The 19,974-nt window shown below is 53.7% G+C and overlaps 3 protein-coding genes across 3 annotated transcripts in view; 1 reads left to right on the top strand and 2 right to left on the bottom strand.

The window, feature by feature from the left end:
- The window catches only part of Zbtb46 (zinc finger and BTB domain containing 46), a 49,180-nt gene extending 45,163 nt beyond the window's left edge, over positions 1-4,017 (top strand). Inside the window, exon 5 of the mRNA XM_090352654.1 lies at positions 582-4,017. Within this exon, the coding sequence (XP_090208780.1) occupies positions 582-1,004 (423 nt within the window). The 3' untranslated portion in view covers positions 1,005-4,017. The remainder of the gene's footprint in view (positions 1-581) is intronic.
- A 2,779-nt stretch (positions 4,018-6,796) lies between these two features.
- Lime1 (Lck interacting transmembrane adaptor 1) lies at positions 6,797-9,233 on the bottom strand. The gene is made up of 6 exons (XM_090352653.1): positions 8,772-9,233; positions 8,107-8,222; positions 7,905-7,947; positions 7,747-7,834; positions 7,282-7,649; positions 6,797-7,185 (listed from the first exon to the last, which is right to left on the bottom strand). The coding sequence occupies exons 2-6, from the start codon at positions 8,202-8,204 to the stop codon at positions 6,988-6,990; spliced, it is 795 nt and encodes a 264-aa protein (XP_090208779.1). The 5' UTR covers positions 8,205-8,222; positions 8,772-9,233; the 3' UTR covers positions 6,797-6,987.
- A 97-nt stretch (positions 9,234-9,330) lies between these two features.
- Zgpat (zinc finger CCCH-type and G-patch domain containing) lies at positions 9,331-19,945 on the bottom strand. The gene is made up of 6 exons (XM_090352646.1): positions 19,059-19,945; positions 11,796-11,929; positions 11,205-11,360; positions 10,385-10,501; positions 9,896-10,301; positions 9,331-9,698 (listed from the first exon to the last, which is right to left on the bottom strand). Exons 1-6 carry the CDS (start codon positions 19,673-19,675, stop codon positions 9,560-9,562), a joined length of 1,569 nt encoding a protein of 522 aa, XP_090208772.1. The 5' UTR covers positions 19,676-19,945; the 3' UTR covers positions 9,331-9,559.
- Between the last annotated feature and the right edge of the window lie 29 nt (positions 19,946-19,974).

The raw sequence follows: 19,974 nt of genomic DNA, 5'->3' as shown, positions 1-19,974 counted from the left end.
CACGCTTCAGTGAGTCAAGTGACTGCCCCACAATCTGGCCCTGGTGAGAAGCTCCAAAAGCAACCCGGTGTTGTCCATCCTGGGTGCAGCAGAGTCCCTAGCTTGTGTGGGTCCCTGTGGCCTCCACAGACCTGAGACCACAGACACACCACCAATCCGGCTTAGTGATTGAGATGGGGTCTCCTGAGCCGGGGTTGCCGGGAATGGCGACCTCCTGAGTAGTGGCATCCCGCTGTCCTTCACTCTCAGTTCTTGGCTCCCCTGCTGCCCAGTCCATCAGGACATGTGCTGGCTAGATTCCAGTTGGTGCTCGCAGCCACAGTGAGAACAAGGGGCACTTCCAGTCCTGCCTGTCCACCTAGGCACACAGCATCATCGTTCTCAACCGGGCCTCGCCTGGGCAGCCGGGCCAGTGCCCTTTGCTCTGTCTAGGGTGAGTGGCTAGGGCTCGGGAGAGCTGTGTGGTGGAGGGAGCAGGGCCCTGGTGAGGCGCCTGTGCAAGTGTGGGCTGAGACACGGCCCCACCTCCTAGGCTGGCCCGGAGCCCTGACCCTCCGCTGCCCGCCCCGCCCCGCCCCCAGGTCCACAGTAAGGACAAGAAGTACGTGTGCAAGGTCTGCAGCCGCGTGTTCATGTCTGCAGCCAGCGTGGGCATCCGGCATGGGTCACGGCGACACGGGGTGTGCACTGACTGTGCCGGCCAGGGCGTGGCCCTGCCACTGGACCACGGCGGCGGCGGCAGCAGCAGCGGAGGCGGCGAAGGCTCCCCAGAGGCTCTGTTTGCTGGAGAAGGCCCCTACCTGGAGGACCCGGACGACCCTCGAGGAGAGGGCGAGGAGGAGCTGGGAGAGGAGGAGGAGGAGGAGGTGTCCAAGTGGAAGGAGGATGTGGGCCTGGCGCACGAGGATGTGCTGCTGGGTGAGGACAAGGAGGAGGAAGCCTCCCCCCGGGGGCCCCGCAGCCCCTCCGGGGAGCCTGACCAGGACTTTGCCTGGGTCTCCTAGGGGCCTCTCTGGCCGGGAGGGCGGCTGGCGGCTGCCTTGTTTCGTCGGTCCAACAGTGTGTGCGTCTCATGGGTCGTGGCCCTCCCCGGTCCTGCCCTGCCACACACGCCCCACCGAGTGGGAACACTGGGGCTGTTGGCAGGGTCCCAGAGTGGGTTTTGGCACGGGGAGTTGGCGTGTGCCCACCTGTCCCCCAGGTGTGCGGTATGCAGGCAGGCCGGGCCTGGGTCTGCGCGGCTGACTTGGTTAGGGACGCAGGGTGGCTCTGTGGCCAGGCCAGTTAATGGGGCTCTGCAGGCCACACAGCCAAGTAGATGTTGAGTTTCGCGTATCTCTGAGCTGTATCTGCCCGCGGCACTGCCCGAGCAATCCCGCTCCTGGGCGGCTGGGTGTCTGTGCCCCCGCCTCACCAGTGGCCCCCTCTGCCTTGGCTGCTCCTGCCCGTGTCAGCCTGCAGAATCCAGGGCCCGTGTGCAGAGTCCCGTGATCTTTACCTCCATGCTTTGGTGCTTACTACAAAACGGCTGCCGACTCCCCCGGAGGCCCAGGCTCCAGGTGCTGTCTCTGGTGGAGACGGCCCAGCCCAGCCAACAGGGAGAGGCCAGAGCCTGGGAAGGCTCCTACCCTGCTCCAGTTTGGGCCTGCAGTGGTCCCTGCCGGCGGGCTTGGCTCTTCACTCCTCCTCCCTGGCCACTGGCCGGCTCCCGGGCTGGGCTGAGCCGGGCTCTGCTGGGCTCTGCTGTCATCGTTGCTGCTAACATTGGAGGTGAGCGTCCCTGGCTGCAGGCACCCCCACACCTCCCCACCTGGGAAACCAAATTTCCAAGTAGTCAGAGACACATTGGAAGAGTTCCAGAAAATTATTTTGCTTGGCATCATTTTTCAGCATCTAGGGTGGTTCTCCTTTAGCTGTCGAGTTTTCTTGCTGTGTTTATGAAGGCGCTCCCCCCGTGTTCATTCTTCCTGAGTGAAAAGGTGAAGGCCCTGACACGAGGCAGGCTGCTGGCCAGCAGGACCCCACTGTGGCCTGTCCTGCTCCTCCTTCAGGCTGTGTCTGGCTGGTGCACTGCTCACCCACCTCGCAGCCAGGTTGCCCTGCTTCTCCCCTCGCTGCTGCCGCTGCTGCCGCTGCCGCTGCCGCTGCCACACTCCACCGCCCCAGGCAAGGGCTCCTCAGGCTGCTGAGAGCACCGCGTGGAGACGAGTTTTTCTTTCCCTTTTCGGACTGTAAGCCAAATGACCTTTACCAACATTTTTACTGCCACATCTGTTCTCTTTAGATGAGGAAAGGAAAAGCCACAGCCTCATCCCGTAGACCTGGGGCTGTGTGCAGTGCTATCTCCCCGAGCACCAGGCAGGGGGCACAGGAGTCTGGGTGGCCCCACGTGCATGGGGCAGAGAAGGGGCCGCCCTCCAGCCTGTGCCATGGGGAAGAGCTGGGGGCTTTCTTAAAAAGTAAAGTCAGCCACCATTCCTTCCAGGGCGGGGAGCACTCCTGCCAGCTGCCTGTGTGCCCTTCGGGGGGCTGTTTGCTCCCTGGAGCCGGAACGTCAGGATTCCTGCTCCTGGCTCTAGGGCCACTCCTCAGTAAGGCAGCCAAACTAGACCCTTAAAAAAACACCAACAAAGCTCTAGGCTGGCTCCCTCTGACCTTGCCAGACCCTCTTGAGGGCTCTAGAACTTTCTACCCTTCTCCCACTTTTTAAATGCCTTTTCTAAACACTTTCTTATAAAATGCATTTGGAAACCAGGCCTTTGCTGCCAGCGTCTCTAGGTGTCTACCTACCTGTCCCCGTCTGGGGCCGCCTCCCCCAGGGCACCTCCGCCTCTGCTCTCAGGATGTCTGCCCTCTTGGGTTGTGCTCTGGCTTCCTTCCTGGGGTTCTCTGTTGGTGCCACAGGGAAAGTTCCTCAAAACCAATCCTGTCCTGGAAATCCAAGGGCCACATTCCTGTCCCACCCCCTTCCCCAGGTGCTTGCTCTGTGAAAGGCTTTGTTCTCACTTGGTTTGGGACAGAGAGCATGGAATTCAGAGACCCAGATGAATACATCCACCTCAGGAGTCAAGAGGGAGAAGCATGTAATGAAGGGGTTTGTTTGTTTTTTTACGTGACTGATTTTTTTAAATCAATGTTCAAACTAATAAATATTTTTTTATGAAGAGGAAAAATGTGTAGATTACATTTCACATTTTGTATTTTTTTCCCGTGTCTGTGCGTATTTTGGTGTTGGTGACACCAAATGGAGAATGCGGTCCACAGGGAGGGTAGGGTGCAGGGCAGGGAGACGCAGCATTCTGCTGAGCCCTCACCAGACTGTCTGTGTGCAATCTCCAGCTCTTGGGAATCAGGACACTGTCAGGACTGGACAGGGACTTGACTCAGAAAACACAGCTTTGCTTCCAACTTTGCACATCTTCCTTTAAAAAAAAAAACTGAGAAAATGCAGAAACTGGAACTTTTTGCAATATTATAAAAGATAATCTCTTACTTTGGCTCATTCTGTGACATGTGCAACTCTAAAGAAAGCCATATTTAATGGTGGTTGTCTTGTTTTAGACCCTATGCTGTGTTTTGTATGTAGCCCTTTTAAACCACTGTAGTGAGGCTGCTGTGTGCTTTTCTGAAATATTTATTTTTTTCAACGTGCTTTCAACCTGTCAACAAAAATAGAATAGAGAAAAAAGGCAATGTTTGAAGATTGTTGACTTTCTCTGAAGATAATCTATATTATATTGACTTTATATCAATTATTATAAGCCTGTGTTTGTACTGGAGATGTGTTTAATATTTGGGGAGGAAGTCTTTCATAGTCAGTTGGTGGGAATCACAGCGATCTTGTCCCGCTTTTCTGTGGCCACAGGACAGGTAAGCCTTACCCTCTCCAGTGGATCTTGCGGTTTCGTGTCTGCCTTGTGTGCTCCGGGCTGCCTGTGGGTTTCCTTTCTGTGATGGGATTAGCATAGACATTCTTGCAAATGATTGCTTTCAATAAATCCAGAAATGGCTGCTTCACACCGACGCCTCCTGTGTGTGTCACAGTGACCTTCCATGGCCTCACCCTGCTGGAGGTGGCCAGAGGCTGGCCCTTTAGACTCTGGGGCTCATTACTGGCTTCCCATCACCCTGCCCAACACAGTCTCAGACCCTTTCCTTTTCCTGAGGAGGACACTCAGTTTCTGGGGAAAAAATGATCCCCCACCCCACCCCAACTTTTAGGTTTTCTCCATTCCTGATACAGTCCAGACATGAAGACACCAGCGTTTTAGTGCTAGGGTCTGGGCAGCCCACTCCTCGAAGTGAGTCTAGCTTGGCACCTGCGGCTGGTCCCATCAACTCCTTGCAGTGTGTGGGGAGGCAGGGCTGGCTGCCCCAGGGCCCAGTGGTGTGTGGCTTGCCTTTGCTGCGGAAGGCTGGTTCCCTGCTAGTGGCTCACGCCTGTAATACTAGCTACTTAGGAGGCTGAGATTGAGGTTGAGGCTCCAAGTCAGCTGGGGCTGGAGTTTGTGAGACTCTTCAGTCAACCCTGGAAAACCAGAAGTGGAGCTGTGGCTCCAAGTGGAAGGGCACTAGACTTCCTGAGACGAGCTCAGGGTCAGCACCCAGGCCCCGAGTTCAAGTTCCATGACTCAAAAAAGAAGAAAAAAGGCTGGTTCCTCCCTCAGGGAGGCAGGAACCCTCCCCGAGCCTCCAAGGAAGCAGGAAAGCAGGATCTCCCCCTCCCAGCTTGCTCCAGCCCCAAGCTTGGCTTGGGAAGGAGGTCAGAGGCTGGGCTCAGTCTGAGCGGGAAGCACTGGCAAGCTTTCCTCCAGTGGCAGGCTGTGCACCACAGGCCCCAGTGGTCCCTGCCACACCCCTGGAGCACTTTTCTTGGCATCGTGTGGGGCTCCCTGCAGGGCCGCAGCTGTGGCTGTGGCTGGCTGGAACCCTCCCCCCAGTCACAGGCCCAGGCCCTCAACCCACACGCACCTCAGGTTGGCACTGAGCTTGGCATGCACGACTGGTGTGTGGACCTGAGCCTTTGTGGGCTGTGGTTCCAGGGGGGTGGGGGCCAGGCAGCCATGAGGGGAGCCATAGCCTAAACGTGCCTTCTCTCCACAGTGTCCTGAGACCCTCTCCTGGTCACCACCTGTGGCTTGGGTTGCCTGGCCACTGTGGAAGCCTGGTGGGCAGTCAGAGAGCGGAACTGGAGAGGGGGGAGTGTTGGGTCTGAAGTAGGCTGGAGGACACGGGGGTCAGCCAGGCAGTCCATTGGTCTAGCTCCTTGTAGAAATCCTCTGGCCATCACGGCTGGCTCTGCCTGCCTCATGTCGGGGACACAGCCTCCACGCCAACACAAGACAGGTGTGCGAGGCAGATGTCTCTGCATTCCAGGCACTGGAACATGACCTGCTCAGGTCCACACCTGCCACCACCCTTCCCCAGGGGTTTCCCCAGCCGCACCTTCCTTTTCCTCAGCATGGCTTCCCCAACCAGGAAGTGGGGAGACTTGGGGAGCAGCGCCGGTGATGGGATTGAGTGAGCCCAACTCGCACCCCTATTTGGGGGTCACAGTTTAGCTCCCGAGTCTGCACTGTGTCCCTGGCCAGCCAGGTTCTGCAACACCTTAATAAATTTCTTTAAACCCACGGCTCCTGAGTCTGTGCTTTGGCCCTGACCAGTCAGACAGAGGCTCTTTCAACCAAGCTTCTTTTTCACCATTAGCTGTGTAGTGGACTCTTCTTCTCGCACCCTGTCACAGAGTGCTCCACAGCCGGGCTGTGCTCCAGTTCCGCTCCTATAGACACAGGCACGGGTCTGAAACCCCACCGCCGGGGCCCGGGCCAGCCCCCCCCAATCCCACACTCACCAGGGCTGTGCATCGGCAGCTGTGGGTCTAGGCCGGGCCAGGAGGGAGGAGCAGCTGGAGTCAGCCTGGGGACCCCGGGGCTCTGGCTGTGCAGCCAGCCCGAGGTGCTGGGCACCATCCGGGGCCCCTCGGATTCCCGGGCAGCAAGAAACGGGCGGCCGCTCCCCGATTCCCGCACTGGGAAGGGGGAAGCACCGTGGCTCCCGACCCTCGCCAGCGGGCCTCCCCTGGAGGGGCCGTGAGATGAGGACGAAAGCTGCGTACGCATGTGCACAAACCCACAGGATGCGCGGAGGGCTGCCTCCCGGCAGCTTCTCGGAAAGCCGCCCGGCCACGCCCACCGGCGCAGGAAAGGCGCCTGGCCACACCCACCGCGCCATCCTCCCCTCCCCGCTCACCAGGGCTGTGCTGGGAGGCTGGGCAAGGGGTCCTAGGCCTGTGTGGTCCAGCCTGGAGGCCGGCGCTGGCTTTTCAACTAGGGAGGGCTAGCTTCCAAACAGGGCGTGTGCAGCGGCCAGAGCGGAGAGGGGACTACATCTCCTTGGCAGTCCTCTGGCAGCAAGCTATTCTTCCAACATGCGACAACTGCCAACCTCCCTCCTCCTAAGTAACCCAGGGGTCCAGAACCCATGCTCTGGCTGGACGCACTGCCCTCAGACCTGGAAACCACCTTAAAGAGGTGGTCTCTCCACTACTGACTTCGGAGGAGGGCCTGGCATCCAGACAAGAGCCTACCCATGGCTCTACACCTTCCACAACTCTAGCTCTAGTTTTTATAAAAGCAGGCCGTAGTCTCCACTACTGGGGAAGTGAGCCTTGAGCATTCAAGGCCTGCCAAGGGAGGAAGGACTCTAGGCCCCTCCCCATACAAAAAGGGCTGTGGGCAGAGCTCAACCATAAAGCCCTGGGATCAATCCCTTGTACTCCCAAGCCAAGAAAAGTAGATATGAGGCAAGCATGGGGGTTTATTAGGGTACAGGACCATGGGTGAGATAGTTGGCCTGTACTGGCACCTGTGAGGTGGGAACCCCTCTGGAGGAAGGTACCCTAGGCTGAGGAAGATGGAAGCAAGGGGACCTTGGTGTCCTGTGTATGTGCCCCACTTTTGCTAATGGAGGAGGAGGGTTTGCAGGAGTTCAGAGCCCCAGCTCCTGAATACTCTCATACACATTTTCCGAGGGGTCTCGGTCTGTGTCCAGGCCTTGAGGGGTGATGTCTTCATGTGCCAGGCCTCTCCTCTGGGCAGGAATCACTTCCTGACCGTGAGGGTCTGGTTGGCCTATGCTAAGTTCTGGATCCCTGCGTCTAGGCTTGCAGATCTTCGAGTACAGGTCCTGGAGGGAGGGAGCAGACCCAGGGAGGGTTCAGTAGATCCACTACCAAGGTTCCACCCGGTTCCACCTACCCCATCCCATCAAGACCTGCTTTACCTGAGCAGCTGGGGTCACTTCTGCCTCGCCCTGCGAACCTTGGGGGCCCTTGCACTTTTGGATGCAGGCATACTTGGCCACTGTAGGTCTGGCCCTAGACCCAAGCTTGGTACAAGTGATCAACTGTGTTCCTTCCCACACCACAGGACTGGCCGCCAGGCTGGCCCTGGGGATGGCAGCCAGCCCCACATTGGAATAGGTGGCTTCAGGGCCAAGAGAGGGTACTGTGGCAGCTGTGGCTGTGGCTGCAGGAGGGGCCCTGGGCAGGTGCTGGGGTGGGAAGGTGGAAGAGGCTGCCTGCAGTCTGATGCTGCTCCTGGACATCTCTAGCCATAGTGGGCGCAGATCCATGCTAGTAGGTCGTGGGGCTAGTGGCGGGGTCAAGCAGAGACCATTCAGGTGACGGAGCAGGTCTGGCCTCAAGGTTGAAGCCAGCCGGCCCAGGCCCCCACCCTAGGGGTTTACCTGTGCTACAGTGTCTGTCATGACGGAGTTCATGCAGCCTTGTGTCAGACTTGCTGAGGGAGCAGAGGTAGGTCTGCTTCAGATGTGACTGGGGGCAAGGAATGCTGGTCGGTCCCCTGCCAGCCCTGCCCTGGCCCTGGGGACAGCCTGGCACTCACCGTTTCCACTGATATCACACTGCCACGACGCCTGGCCTGCTTCCTGGGAGCAAGAGTGTCATCAGGTCAGGAGGACAAAGGTAGGACCCCCAGCACAGAGGTCCATGCAAAGCTCCTGCATGCTCCCCATAGTGACTCCTGGCCCACAGCGTGGAGGGCAAGGGCCTAAGCCAGAATCCTGGACTGGACGGACATACCATACCTGTGGCAGGCTGTGCACAAGGCCCATAACAAGAGGAACAGGGAGAAGCACTCTAGGACCCAGAGGACTGGCGGGGCTGAGGGCACCAGCAGCCCCATCTAATGTCATGGGAGGACCTAAGAGCACAAGAAAGAGGCACTGGGGGTATCAGGCTTGCACCTAGCAGTCTCACCTCTGGGCACCCCCCCCCCAAAGCCCCAGGCCTGTGGTAGTGCCCCCCTCCCTCCTCTAGCAAGGGGCTCCAAGTGAGCTATTTTGCTTGCCCTTCACTTGGTGAGTATGGCCAGGGTAATGGCAAAGCCTCTTAAGTCACTCCTGGAACTGCCAGCCACAGGCCACTACTACAGCCATCCTGGTCCAGGCCCGGCCCGGCCCCATCTGGTGAGGACTGCAGGCCTCTCATCACCAGAACCAACAGCTCAGGAAGTGGGGGAGGGGACCGGCAGCACTCACTGCTCTCTGGTTCTCCTCCTCTCCCCTCTGGCCCTGACACAGGACCTGTCTTTTCTGGGGGAGGTTCTTAACAGAGCTGCTGGGAGTGGGGGCACAAAGGCCGTGGCCAGAGCCCAATGCCCTGACTAGGCAGGACGTATCCTTCCCAGACCCCAAGACGGCATCAGGAAGCTCTGGACCTGCTGGGGTGGGAAGACAGAGCAGGCACTTACCAGAGCCTCGGCGCAGCTTGTCCTCCACCGTCTAGGGCAGCAGGGAAGGTCCTTGTGGGTGTGGGCAAGCACCCCGCCTCATTTCCTGCCTGTCACAGAGCCCCTCCCCAGCAGTCCCTCAACTCTCCCTGCAGCTGCTCATCCAGCTACAGCAGCGGCAGCATTGCCTAGACTAGGAGGGTCTAGGTGTGACTCTGTTACCAGGTAACCCACATCCCTCCTACCCTACGAGCTAAACATTCACTACTGAGGTGTGCAGACCAGACACCTGAACAGTCAGGGACTTCCAGGAATGAGCCACGAGCCCCCTGACCAGGTCTGACACTTTACTAATTGCTCTCCAGGGCCTGTCCCCACCCTCGAAGCTCGGTGTTTGTCAGTGTGAGACACAATGGGCACCCTTGGCTCGCATCCACTTGGTCAGAGAGGGGAGAAGAGAGAATACCACAATCTGTGCCCTCTGACCGGGGCAGGACCCCTCCAGTCCAGCCTGTTTGCTGATACAACCCTGTACAGGCTTCTCTTTCCCCAGAGATCCCACAGCAAGCTAAGTCTTCACTGAGTGACACAGTAACGAAATCACTTTAATGTCCTTGCTAAGGAGACACCTCGAGTCGCTGGCAGGTGTGCCTGGTGTCCAGAAATGAACTACGGTCCCATTTGCACTCAGCACTGCCCATATGCTCCAGCCTGTGGTGGGCAGGTCCTTCTTTGGTAGGCACTCCTAGGAGTCCATCAGGGTGATGGGTGCTGAGACCCTGGGCTCCACCTGTGGCCCATGCTGGCCTCTAGAACTCAGTCATCTTTCTGTGGGTGTCAGCTTTCCGTCGCTCGAGCTGTAGGCCGGCCTCCTGGGCTCGAAGCTGCCCCAGCTGCCTCTGGGCTCCCTCCAGCTTCTCCTGCAATTGAGCTGCTGCCACGCTGTGCCTAGGAAGGGCCTGGCAGTTAGTGAGACCTCCTGGGCCCCTGGCCTACCAGGACCCCTAGCTGCTGTGGCCAATGCCCACCCTCAACTCCTGACCTCTTCAGACGCAGTCACCACTCAGGTCAGGTGACTTCTTACAGGTACCCCATGGGAGTGCTATGGGGTCCTTGATCTACCTGTGGTTGGGCCCCCCACATACCGACCAGCATTCCTGCTGAGAGCCTCCTGGATGCCCCGGATGTCCCGCTGGGTCCGCTCAATTTTCTCCTCAGTCTGAAAGAGCTGCAGGCTGAGAGCCTGCTTTGCACTCTTGTTGGCGTGGTATATATCCTTGTTCTTCCTTCCAGGGGGGTCCACCCCAGCTTCCAAGACCCCTGGAGCCTGGCTTTGCAATTTTTCATTCAGGAAGTCAAACACATTCCGAGGGGGAGTGCGCCCCTTAGGTCTGCCCCTACTCCCCCGGCACCTCGGGGGCCTGCAACCACCGGCCTGGGCCCTCTTGGTCCTCTTTTGAAGTATCTCAGCACACTGGTCCAGTGACTTCCCTCGAGGCAACACCACAGCATGGATAGGCTCCACTCGGCCTTCTGCATGTCGGCCCAAACCTGAGAAAGACAAGGCTGCCACTAGTGCTGCTACAGCCCGGGACTCCACTGGGGCACCTCCCATTAGGGCAGCGCCCACTTACCTTTGCCAAACTCATAGCCCATCTTGGCAAGGAGTTTGGAGCCGATGCCTCGTGTGTGTACCTCCCAGCCAGCGAAGGCAGAACCGCAGGTTCCAGTGTCTACAGTGGATTCCACCACTGCAGGAAACATAGGGCAATTGCTCAGCCAAGACTCCCAGGCCTCCTGTAAGCACTCTTGGTTATCTCTGGGAAGAAAGCTGGCTACACTGGAGCCAATTTCACTTCCTCAGGTCATCTGTGTCCCCACACACTCAAGAGTTCAAAGACCATTAATTCTTGTCTCACAACCCTGGAACATCTCCATCTTCACCCTAATCAACTCCTCACAAGCTCTCTTTTTGAAATCTCTGTCCTGGCTGTCTGGACATATGCTCTCCACTTGCAAGGGTCACTTCTGCTACCATCCACCAGAGACCTATCCCTAAGTGTGGGGACAACACATTCCATGTCCATTGACTGGTCCCCTTCCGTGATGCCCTGGCAAACCACCCCTCTCCTGTGGTCGTGGCAGGTATTTGAGGCCATCCTGGTGCTTAGCCAGACATACAGAACATGCCTGTCGTAAGTTCAGGTCCTAGAAGAGGTACAGCTCATCCACAGCAACCACGATGTAGCTGAGGCCTTGCACCAGGGAGCTGTGTTTGCTTCTGTGATTCTCAGGCCTGCCACACACACTCTGTTCTAGGCTCTCTGCTACGGTTCCCCACACCTGGTCTCACTGCATCCTGTTTCCAGTTACCCTGTCGGTTGGACACTTTTCAGGCTAACCTCTGCTCCATAACCTGACTCTCTGCCTCTGTCTCCTAAGTGGCTGCCATACCTCTGGCATAGCTGGAGTCATCTGCATCACCGCTGTCTGAGTCGGAAGACTCTGTGGCCTCTGTGCGCAGAGGGGGCAGGATGCTGTCCCCCTCAACCACGGCCTCCTTTAGCAGCAGCGAGTCAAATTTAACAGTGTAGTAGCCGCTGTCCACATCTGGGGAGGGACAGAGCCAGGATATAGGTCAACAGTACTCTGGGAGAAGGGGGGTTGTGGGGCTTGAACTCCAGTCCTGGGTGCTGTGCTTAAGCTCTTTTGCTCAGGGTGAGAACTCTACTACTTTGAGCCACAACTCCACTTCCAGTTTTCTGGTGATTAACGAGATAAAAGTCTCACAGACTTTCTAGCAATCCTAAGATCTCAGCCTCCTGAGTACTAGGATTATATACGCGAGCCACCAAGGCCTGGCTAGGTCAACAGCTCTGACAGGTGGGATTATCTCAGGGAGGGAAGAGGGGAAGGCTGAGATGGTGAGCAAATCTGCTCCTTCTGCTCCTCTTAGGCCCATGCAGGATCCTATGAGGGCCATATGAGGCATGGAGAGGGTCTTCCAGGTGAAGCCCACTGGGGAGGTCCCGCAGTCCACCTTACCTGTGACTCGTGCTGGATGCCAGAGGCCATCCTGGTGTTTGGCCAGACAAGAAGAGCCCACCTGTAGCAAGCTCAAGTCTGGGTCCTGGAAAGGCCGCAGCTCATCCACAGAAACCACCTGCCCATGGGAGAACCTGCAGATAACCGCAGAAGACGGCAGCTCAGACAGGCCCTCCAGGAGCACTAAGACCTCCACCAGGGCCTTGTCCAGAAGGCGGCTAGACAAACACACATACACTTCCTCCCTTCTACTACTCACAGATACACAAATCCACTTTCAAACACGCACATATACACATGAACTTGTCTCACACACATTCTTTCACTTACATATGCGTATACAGGTATATTTACATCCTCACATACTTTTTCATGCATATATAGCATAAAGTTTCACACACACATCCTCATACACAACAGACCTGCACATATACATAAACATATGCACTCTTCCCTGTGCATGCATTTTACATGCCTGAAAACTCTTGAACACACATAGAACAAGTACATGTGCAACACACACACATATATATATGCATACATACACACATGCATAAACCATGCACACTCACACACATGTGTACATGGATTCTTTTTCTCCATGCACTGGGCTATTCTAAACAGCAGATACTTTGTCCAAGAGGCTTCCATTGCCTCTACACCAGTCTCAAAAAGTAACAGTTATTCAAGGCAGATGTACTGGAGGATGGAGGTAGGTGTTCACACATACACTAATTCTCAAAACAACTAGGAAAAGCAGGGCACTGGTGGCTCATGTCTGTAATCTTAGCTACTCAGGAGTCTGAGATCTAAAGATCATGGTTTGAGGCAAAATTGGACAGAAAAGTCCATGAGGCTCTTATCTCCAATCAACCACCAAAAAAGCAGAAGTGGTTCAAGGTGGTAAAGCTCTACTCTTGAATGGAAGAGCTCATGGACAGCTCCCAGGTCTTGAGTTAAAGCCTCCTGATCAACAAAGACACACACACACCCCTAGGAGAGCTGGGTGTAGTGGTCAATACCTATACTCTGCTACTTAGGAAGCTGAAGCAGGAGGATCAGGAGTTTGAGGCTATCCTAGATTATAACACAAAAAAAACCTCACAAATATGAGATTATCTCTGAAAAAGAAAAAAAAAATAAAAACTAGGAGACCCCAGTTATCACAAGGGTGCTGCCACTTTTAGACATCAATGCAGCAATACATTTAAAACCAAAACCAAGCCTGAGAGAATGAAGAGGAAACATGGGGACAGACACAAGAACTTCACCAAATAAAGACATAAAAAAACTAACCACCAACCAGCACTATACGCCATTATTTCAGACAGGAAATTGTCTTAACCCTATAGAAGCAGCTGAGGGCTGGCATTCACTGCATGACACAACTAGGGCTCTCTCCAGAAGTAAGAATCAGCAAGTGGGAGAGAGGGGGAGGAGCAGGGAAGGCTTGGGTAACCTGCCTCGAGTGTCTGTCTCCCTCCCAGAGCAGCCTGCTGCAAAGTTCCTTCTCCAACCCCAAACGGTCTGAAGTACACAGGGAGTTCTAATGATCCAGTGGCACCACTAGTAGTGAGATCGGCCCTCCAACCACGGAGATTATGGCTGGAAAGTCTCATGATACTGAGGATAAAATAATGTGTCCCCAGGGCCGGGAGTGTGGCCTAGTGGTAGAGTGCCTGCCTAGCATGCACAAAGACCCGGGTTCGATTCCTCGGTACCACATACATAGAAAAAAGCCAGAAGTGGTGCTGAGGCTCAAGTGGTAGAGCTCTAGCCTTGAGAAAGTCCAAGGACAGTGCTCAGGCCCTGAGCCCAAGCCCAAGACTGGCAAAAAAAAAAAAAAAAAGAATGTGTCCCCTTGTGCCAGGTGCAGTGGCTCATGCCTGTTATCCTAGCTACTGAGGCTGAGATCTGAGGATCACAGTTCAAAGCCAGCCCAGGCAGAAAAATTCCTGTGAGAGACTTATCTCCAATTAACTACTCAAAATCAAAAGTGACACTGTGGCTCAAGTGGTAGAAGCTAGCCTTGAGTACAAAGAGGCTCAGGGGCATCGTCCAGGTCCTGAGTTCAAGCCCTACAACCAACACATACACACACACACACATGCGCGCAAAAGGTATCCTAGAACCCAGACATGAATCTGATCAAACATTCTTTTCAACACACATAAAAATAAATCAATTGGTCAAATATTTCTGAATCTTTGGAAATTTCTGAAGACTTAAAACCTGGCATAGCTGGGCACAGTGGCTCACGTCTGTAATCCTACTCAGGAGGCTGAGATCTGAGGATAGCAGTTCAAAGCCAGCCAAGGCACTAAAGATTGTGAGACTCTATCTCCAATTAACCACTAGAAAACCAGAAGCGGAGCTGTGGTTCCAGGGGTAGGGCGGTAGCCTTGAGCTGAAGAGCTCAGGAACAGCACCCCAGGCCCAGAGTTCAAGACCCATGACTGGAGAAAAAAAAAAAAAAACCTGGCATAATTTGAGTGTTTTGTTTTGTTTTTTCTGAAAAGCTTGATACCAGAAACATTTCAGGTTTCAGATTTTTGAGGGAATATTTTCATATACATAAGACACGAGATCATCATACTTATGAAATTCATATGCATAATGAATTTTAAACAAATGCATGAAATTCATTTATTTCATATAAACTTTACACCCATAGCTTCAAGACATTTTGCACATTATTTTTAGCGTGGCTTCATGAGACCTGTCATACGAGGTCAGGTTAGAATCTCCCACTTGTTGTGCCAGTCAGGGCTTAGAAAGCTTTAGATTTTTGGAACAGGGATGCTTAATTCATATACTCTAACCCAGTAAGCTCAGAGACACAAAGGGGAGGCTCTCAAGGTTTGGGAGGAGAGGTATTTCTTTTCTTTTCTTTTTTTTTTTGCCAGTCCTGGGCTTGAGTTCAGGGCCTGAGCACTGTCCTTGGACTTTCCTCAAGGCTAGTGTTCTACCCTGAGCAACCGCACCACTTCTGGCTTTTTCTGTGTATGTGGTACCGAGGAATTGAACCTGGGTCTTCGTGCATGCTAGGCAGGCACTCTACCACTAGGCCAAACTCCAGGCCGAGAAGAGGCATTTCTTAATGGGTTTAGGGTTCCTAACTGGGATGATGAACAAGTTCTAAAAATAGTAGTGATGATAACACATAACATTGTGAAAATCAATTAATGTTATTGTATATCTAAAAATGGCTAACATGGGCCATCTGTTTTATACATGTTACCACAGATAGTATCACCTGGTGCCAGTGACTCACCCCTCTAATTCTAGCTTTTCCAGAAGCTGAGATCCAGAGGATTGCAGTTTAAGCCAGTCTAAGCAGAAAAGTCAGACTCCATCTCCTAAATATGCAGCAGAAAGCTGGGCTGAGGCATAGCTCAAGAGCACCAACTGAACAAGCCAAATAAACACAAGGGCCAGAGTTCAAACCCAAAAACTGGACAAAAAAAAAAATAAAAATAATGGAAAAAAGGGGCTGGGAGTTTGGCCTAGTGGTAGAGTGCTTGCCTAGCATGCACAAAGACCCAGGTTTGATTGCTCGGTGCCACATACATAGAAAAAAGCCAGAAGTGGTGCTGAGGCTCAAGTGGTAGAGCTCTAGCCTTGAGAAAGTCCAAGGACACTCTTTAGACCCTGAGTTCAAGCTTAGGACTGGCAAAAATAAATAATGGAAAAAAAACTACATTGAATTATATATTGTATATGAGTGAACTGTGCAGTATGTAAATTATTTTAGTACAGCTGTTTTTGCATATTTTTGGGGTGTGTGTGTAGATGTGTGTTTTTAGTGCTAGGAATTGAGCTCAGAGATTTGTTTCTGCTAGGGGAGTGTTATACCCTGAATCACACTCCCAGCTCCTCTGAAAATGGATTGGCGGAATGTCTCTGTGGCCTGTACAGAATGCCTCTATACAAAGTGGCTGGGCCAGTGGCTCACGCCTATAATCCTACTCAGGAGACTGAGATCTGAGGATCGAGGTTCAAAGCCAGGCCAGGTACGAAAAGTCCCTGAGACTCCAATTAACCACCAGAAGACTGGAAGAGGCACTGTAGCTCAAGTAGTAGGGCTGTAGCCTTGAGCTAAAGAGCCCAGGCTGACTTCAAGCCCCATGACCAACCAAAAAAAAGAAAGAGAGAGAGACAGACTTGCCCTCAGTTTAAATTCCAGTACTATTAAAAACAAAACAAAACACTAGCTGGGTGCCAATGTCTCATGAGGCTTAGATTTGAAGAATTAGGAGAATGAGGCAGATTACTCCCTTTAGCTCATCCTGGAAGGAGCCCCAACATATCATGATAAACACTGCAGAGGTAAGTAGGGTTCTATAAAAATGCTTCTAGCCTGGCAATGGTGGTTCATGCCTATAATCCTAGCTACGCAGGAGGCTGGGACAGGAAAGTCTATGAGCCTTTCCAATAAATCACTCAAAAACCGGAAGTGGAACTGTGGCTTAAAGTGATAGAGTGATAACCTTGAGCAAAAGAGCTCAGGGACAGTACTCAGGCTCCCGAGCTTAAGCCCTATGATGGGCATTCATGGGGGCACACACACACAAAGCGGAAGGAAAAAAAAACAAAAAACTAACAGTCCTCTACCACCACAACTAGTGGTAGTGGCATGAGTGTTACTATTCAGAAACTGTCATGTATACACAGTGGATAAAACATGGGATTCACAGAGACTGAATATAAATACTGTAATCATTTAGTTTAATTAGGAATACCTGTATGAATTCATGAAATAGTTACGCATATGTACTTACAAGTACACTGTATCCACTGGTATTTCTGAGCTTTACTCCTGAAAAGACCCAAAATAATGACTGCCTGGTGACAATCAGCAAGGTGGCACCCATACTGGTTGTCTTAAGGCTCTTCAAAGATTTCCACAACAGATGATCTGGGCAGGAAGTGCCTTGCTGAGTGTATTCTGACCCTGACGGTAGACTGATAAAATGAAGATTGTGAAGGAGGACAGCCCAAGAGGTTCTATAACAGCTGTAACAGTTGGCAGTGTGTGGATCGAAAGATTGGAACTGTAATATAAATAAATCTACAAGGTTAGAAGGATATGAATTTGCTCTCCTTCTGCTTTAGCCGCCTAAGTATTGGGATTACAGGCATGTAAAATTGTGTCTAGTAGGGCACACACACACACACACAGGCACACAGGTCCTAGGGCTGGAATTAAGGGTGTAGAAACCATCCCTCAACTTTTTCACTCAAGGCTGGCACTCTACACTTGAGCCACAGCTCCACTTTCAGCTTTTTGCTAGTTAATTAGAGATAATATCTTGGGTTTCACTGTCCAGTTTGAACTGCACTTCTCAGATCTCAGCCTACTGAGTAGCTAAGAATGCAGGCTTGAGTCACTGATATTTTATGTGTGTGCCAGTCCTGGGGCTTGAACTCAGGGCCTGAGTGCTGTCCTTAAGCTTTTTGCTCAAAACTAGTGCTCTACTGGGCTGGCTACAAATTGCAATCCTCGTATCTCAGCCTCCTGAGTAGCTAGGATTATAGGCATGAGCCATCAATTCCCGGCAGAATATTATGTTTTGTTTTGTTTTGTGCCAGTCCCGGGCTTGAGCTCAGGGCCTTAGCACTGTCCTTGGACTTTCTCAAGGCTAGAGCTCTACCACTTGAGTCTCAGCACCACTTCCGGCTTTTTTCTATATATGTGGTGCCGAAGAATCGAACCTGGGTCCTCGTGCATGCTAGGCAGGCACTCTACCACTAGGCCAAACTCCTGGCCCAGAATATTATGTTTTTAAAGGAACTAATTCATCACCTTCCTAGAATGAATTTAATTATAATCTTAGAAAATAAGTAAACAAGATAGAGATAGCCAGTATTTATCCTCCCTTGACTATATGAACTGCCCCACTGGGAATCCAAATTATGAGGAACATGCCCTTTTACCCTAGCTTACAAAGGATGACTCCTAAGTGAACAGAATATGGAACTGAGTGTAATCAAGTACCTGTATTCTACTACCTACACACAGAAACCCATGTGAACTCCAGCACAGATTTTAGCGGAGTGAGGACAGAGAAGGCCTGGAGAAGTGTGTATGGTGTTTACCCTACTATTACACCTGGAGGATGAGCCTCAGAAACAAGATACTTTTCATAAAAGTCTTAAAGTATTTTTGCAGAGAGTTGTTTTAGGTTAAGATGTTAGATAAAGAAGAACATCTGGCCGGGCGCTGTGGCTCACACCTGTAATCCTAGCTATTCTGGAGGCTGAGATCTGAGGATCAAGGTTCAAAGCCAGCCCAGGCACAAAAGGACCTGAAACTTTTATCTCCAATTAACCTCTAGAAAAGGGGAAGTGGGGGTTGGCTCAAGGGTAGGACAGTAGTCTTGAGTGAAAGAGCTCAAGGACAACACCCAGGCCCAGGGACAGGGTGGTAGCCTTGAGCTGAAGAGCTCAGGGACATTGCCCAGGGCGAGTTCAAGGCCCAAGACCCATCAAAACAAAACAAAACAAAAACAGTTCATCTGCCTGTAAATCTATCTACTCAAAGAAGCTGAAATCTGAGGATTGTGATTCAAAGTCAAGCTGAAAAGGAAAAGTCCAGGAGATACTAATTTCCAACTAACTAGCAAAAAGCCAAAAATGTGGGCCTGGAGTTTAGCCTAGTGGTAGAGTGCTTGCCTAGCATGCACGAGGACCGGGTTCAATTCCTTGTAGAGCTCTAGCCTTAAGAAAGTCCAAGGACAGTGCTCAGGCCCTGAGTTCATGGCCCAAGACTGGCAAAAAAAAAAAAAAAAAAAAAAAAAAAAGCCAAAAATGTAGTTCCAGTGGTACAGTACCAGCCTTGGGTGAAAAAGCTAGGGACAGAGAGAGCCCAGACCCAAAGTTCAAACTCTATACTGGCACAAGAAAAAAATAAAAAGTGTATTATTTGGGTCGGGAGTTTGGCCTAGTGGTTAAAGTGCTTGCCTCGCATGTATGAAGACTCAGGTTCGATTCCTTGGTACCACATACATAGAAAAAAGCCGGAAGTGGTGCTGAGGCTCAAGTGGTAGAGCTCTAGCCTTGAGAAAGTCCAAGGACAGTGCTCAGGCCCTAAGCTCAAGACCAAGACTGGCAAAAATAAAAATAAATAAGTAAATAAGTGTGTTATCTTGTTGTTGTTTGGCTGGGTAGAGGACAGAACGACCAAGCAGAGAGGGGGCCCGTGGTGACTCGGTCCCGTGTGTTGTCCCCGGGACCCCACTGCTGGCAGCAAGGGCTTTTTACCTGCAGTTCTCCTGGAAGCGGCACTTTCCCTCCAGGAAGAACGGGCAGGGCTTCAGAGACTTGTGGGTGGGGTACAGGTAGAGCACGCGCACGCAGGCGGTGCCACCCTCGGCCTCCTCGGTGCCCACGACCATGGCGTTGTGGTACTCCAGGGTTCCCCAGGCGCTGTAGTAGGGCGCGTTCACTTTGGCACCACTCAGCTCTTCCTCCGGGTCTCGGTCCTCCCCCGCTTCCCGCGCAGGGGTGGCGGGCTCCGGCCTCGCCTCGCGCTCGGGGACGGTCTCCGGGTCGGCCCCGGGGGCGGCGGGCGCCTCCGCCACCTCAGCGATGGCCCTCTGGAAAGCCAGGTACTCGGCATCGTCCCGGGCCGGGCACGCGGGCTCCAGCGCGGCCAGCAGCTTGCTCTTCCTGACCGACACCAGGCTGGCCTCGGTCAGCTCGATCAGCTCCTTCAGGTCGCCCTGCAGCTGGCGCAGGTCCGCCTCGGCGGCCGCGTCCGGGCCGGCGCCCAGGCCGGAGTCGGGGCCGGCGCCCGGACCCGCGTCGAGGGCCCGCTCCACCTGCCGCAGCTGGGCGTGGTAGGTCTGGAGGGCGGCCTCCAGGCTGTCCTCGTCCATGCCGGCCGGCGGGCGGGCGGGCCTGCGGGCGGCGGCGGCGGGGCCGGGGCGGACGCCGAGGCCGAGGCGGCCCGGGGGCGCGGGGCCGGCCGCCTACCCTCAGCGTGGACAGCCCGCTCGGGGAGAGCGCGGCTCCCGGGGCGTGGCAGGGCCGGCAGGCCGCGGTCTTCGGCCCCAGGCGACGGAACCGTCGGCCTACGTCCCCTGCCCGCCTCGGCCCAGGGCCCTCAGGCCTCCCGGGCCAGAGCGACGGCTCTGCCTTCCGCCCGCCCCTGGCACTTCCGCCCAGAGGCGGCGGC

Source organism: Megascapheus bottae, chromosome 18 (assembly GCF_031878675.1).
Source record: "Megascapheus bottae isolate mThoBot1 chromosome 18, mThoBot2.hap1, whole genome shotgun sequence".
Lineage (NCBI taxonomy): Eukaryota > Metazoa > Chordata > Mammalia > Rodentia > Geomyidae > Megascapheus > Megascapheus bottae.
Note: the sequence above shows the minus strand (reverse complement) of the source record. Positions and strands in the feature narration are given on the sequence as shown.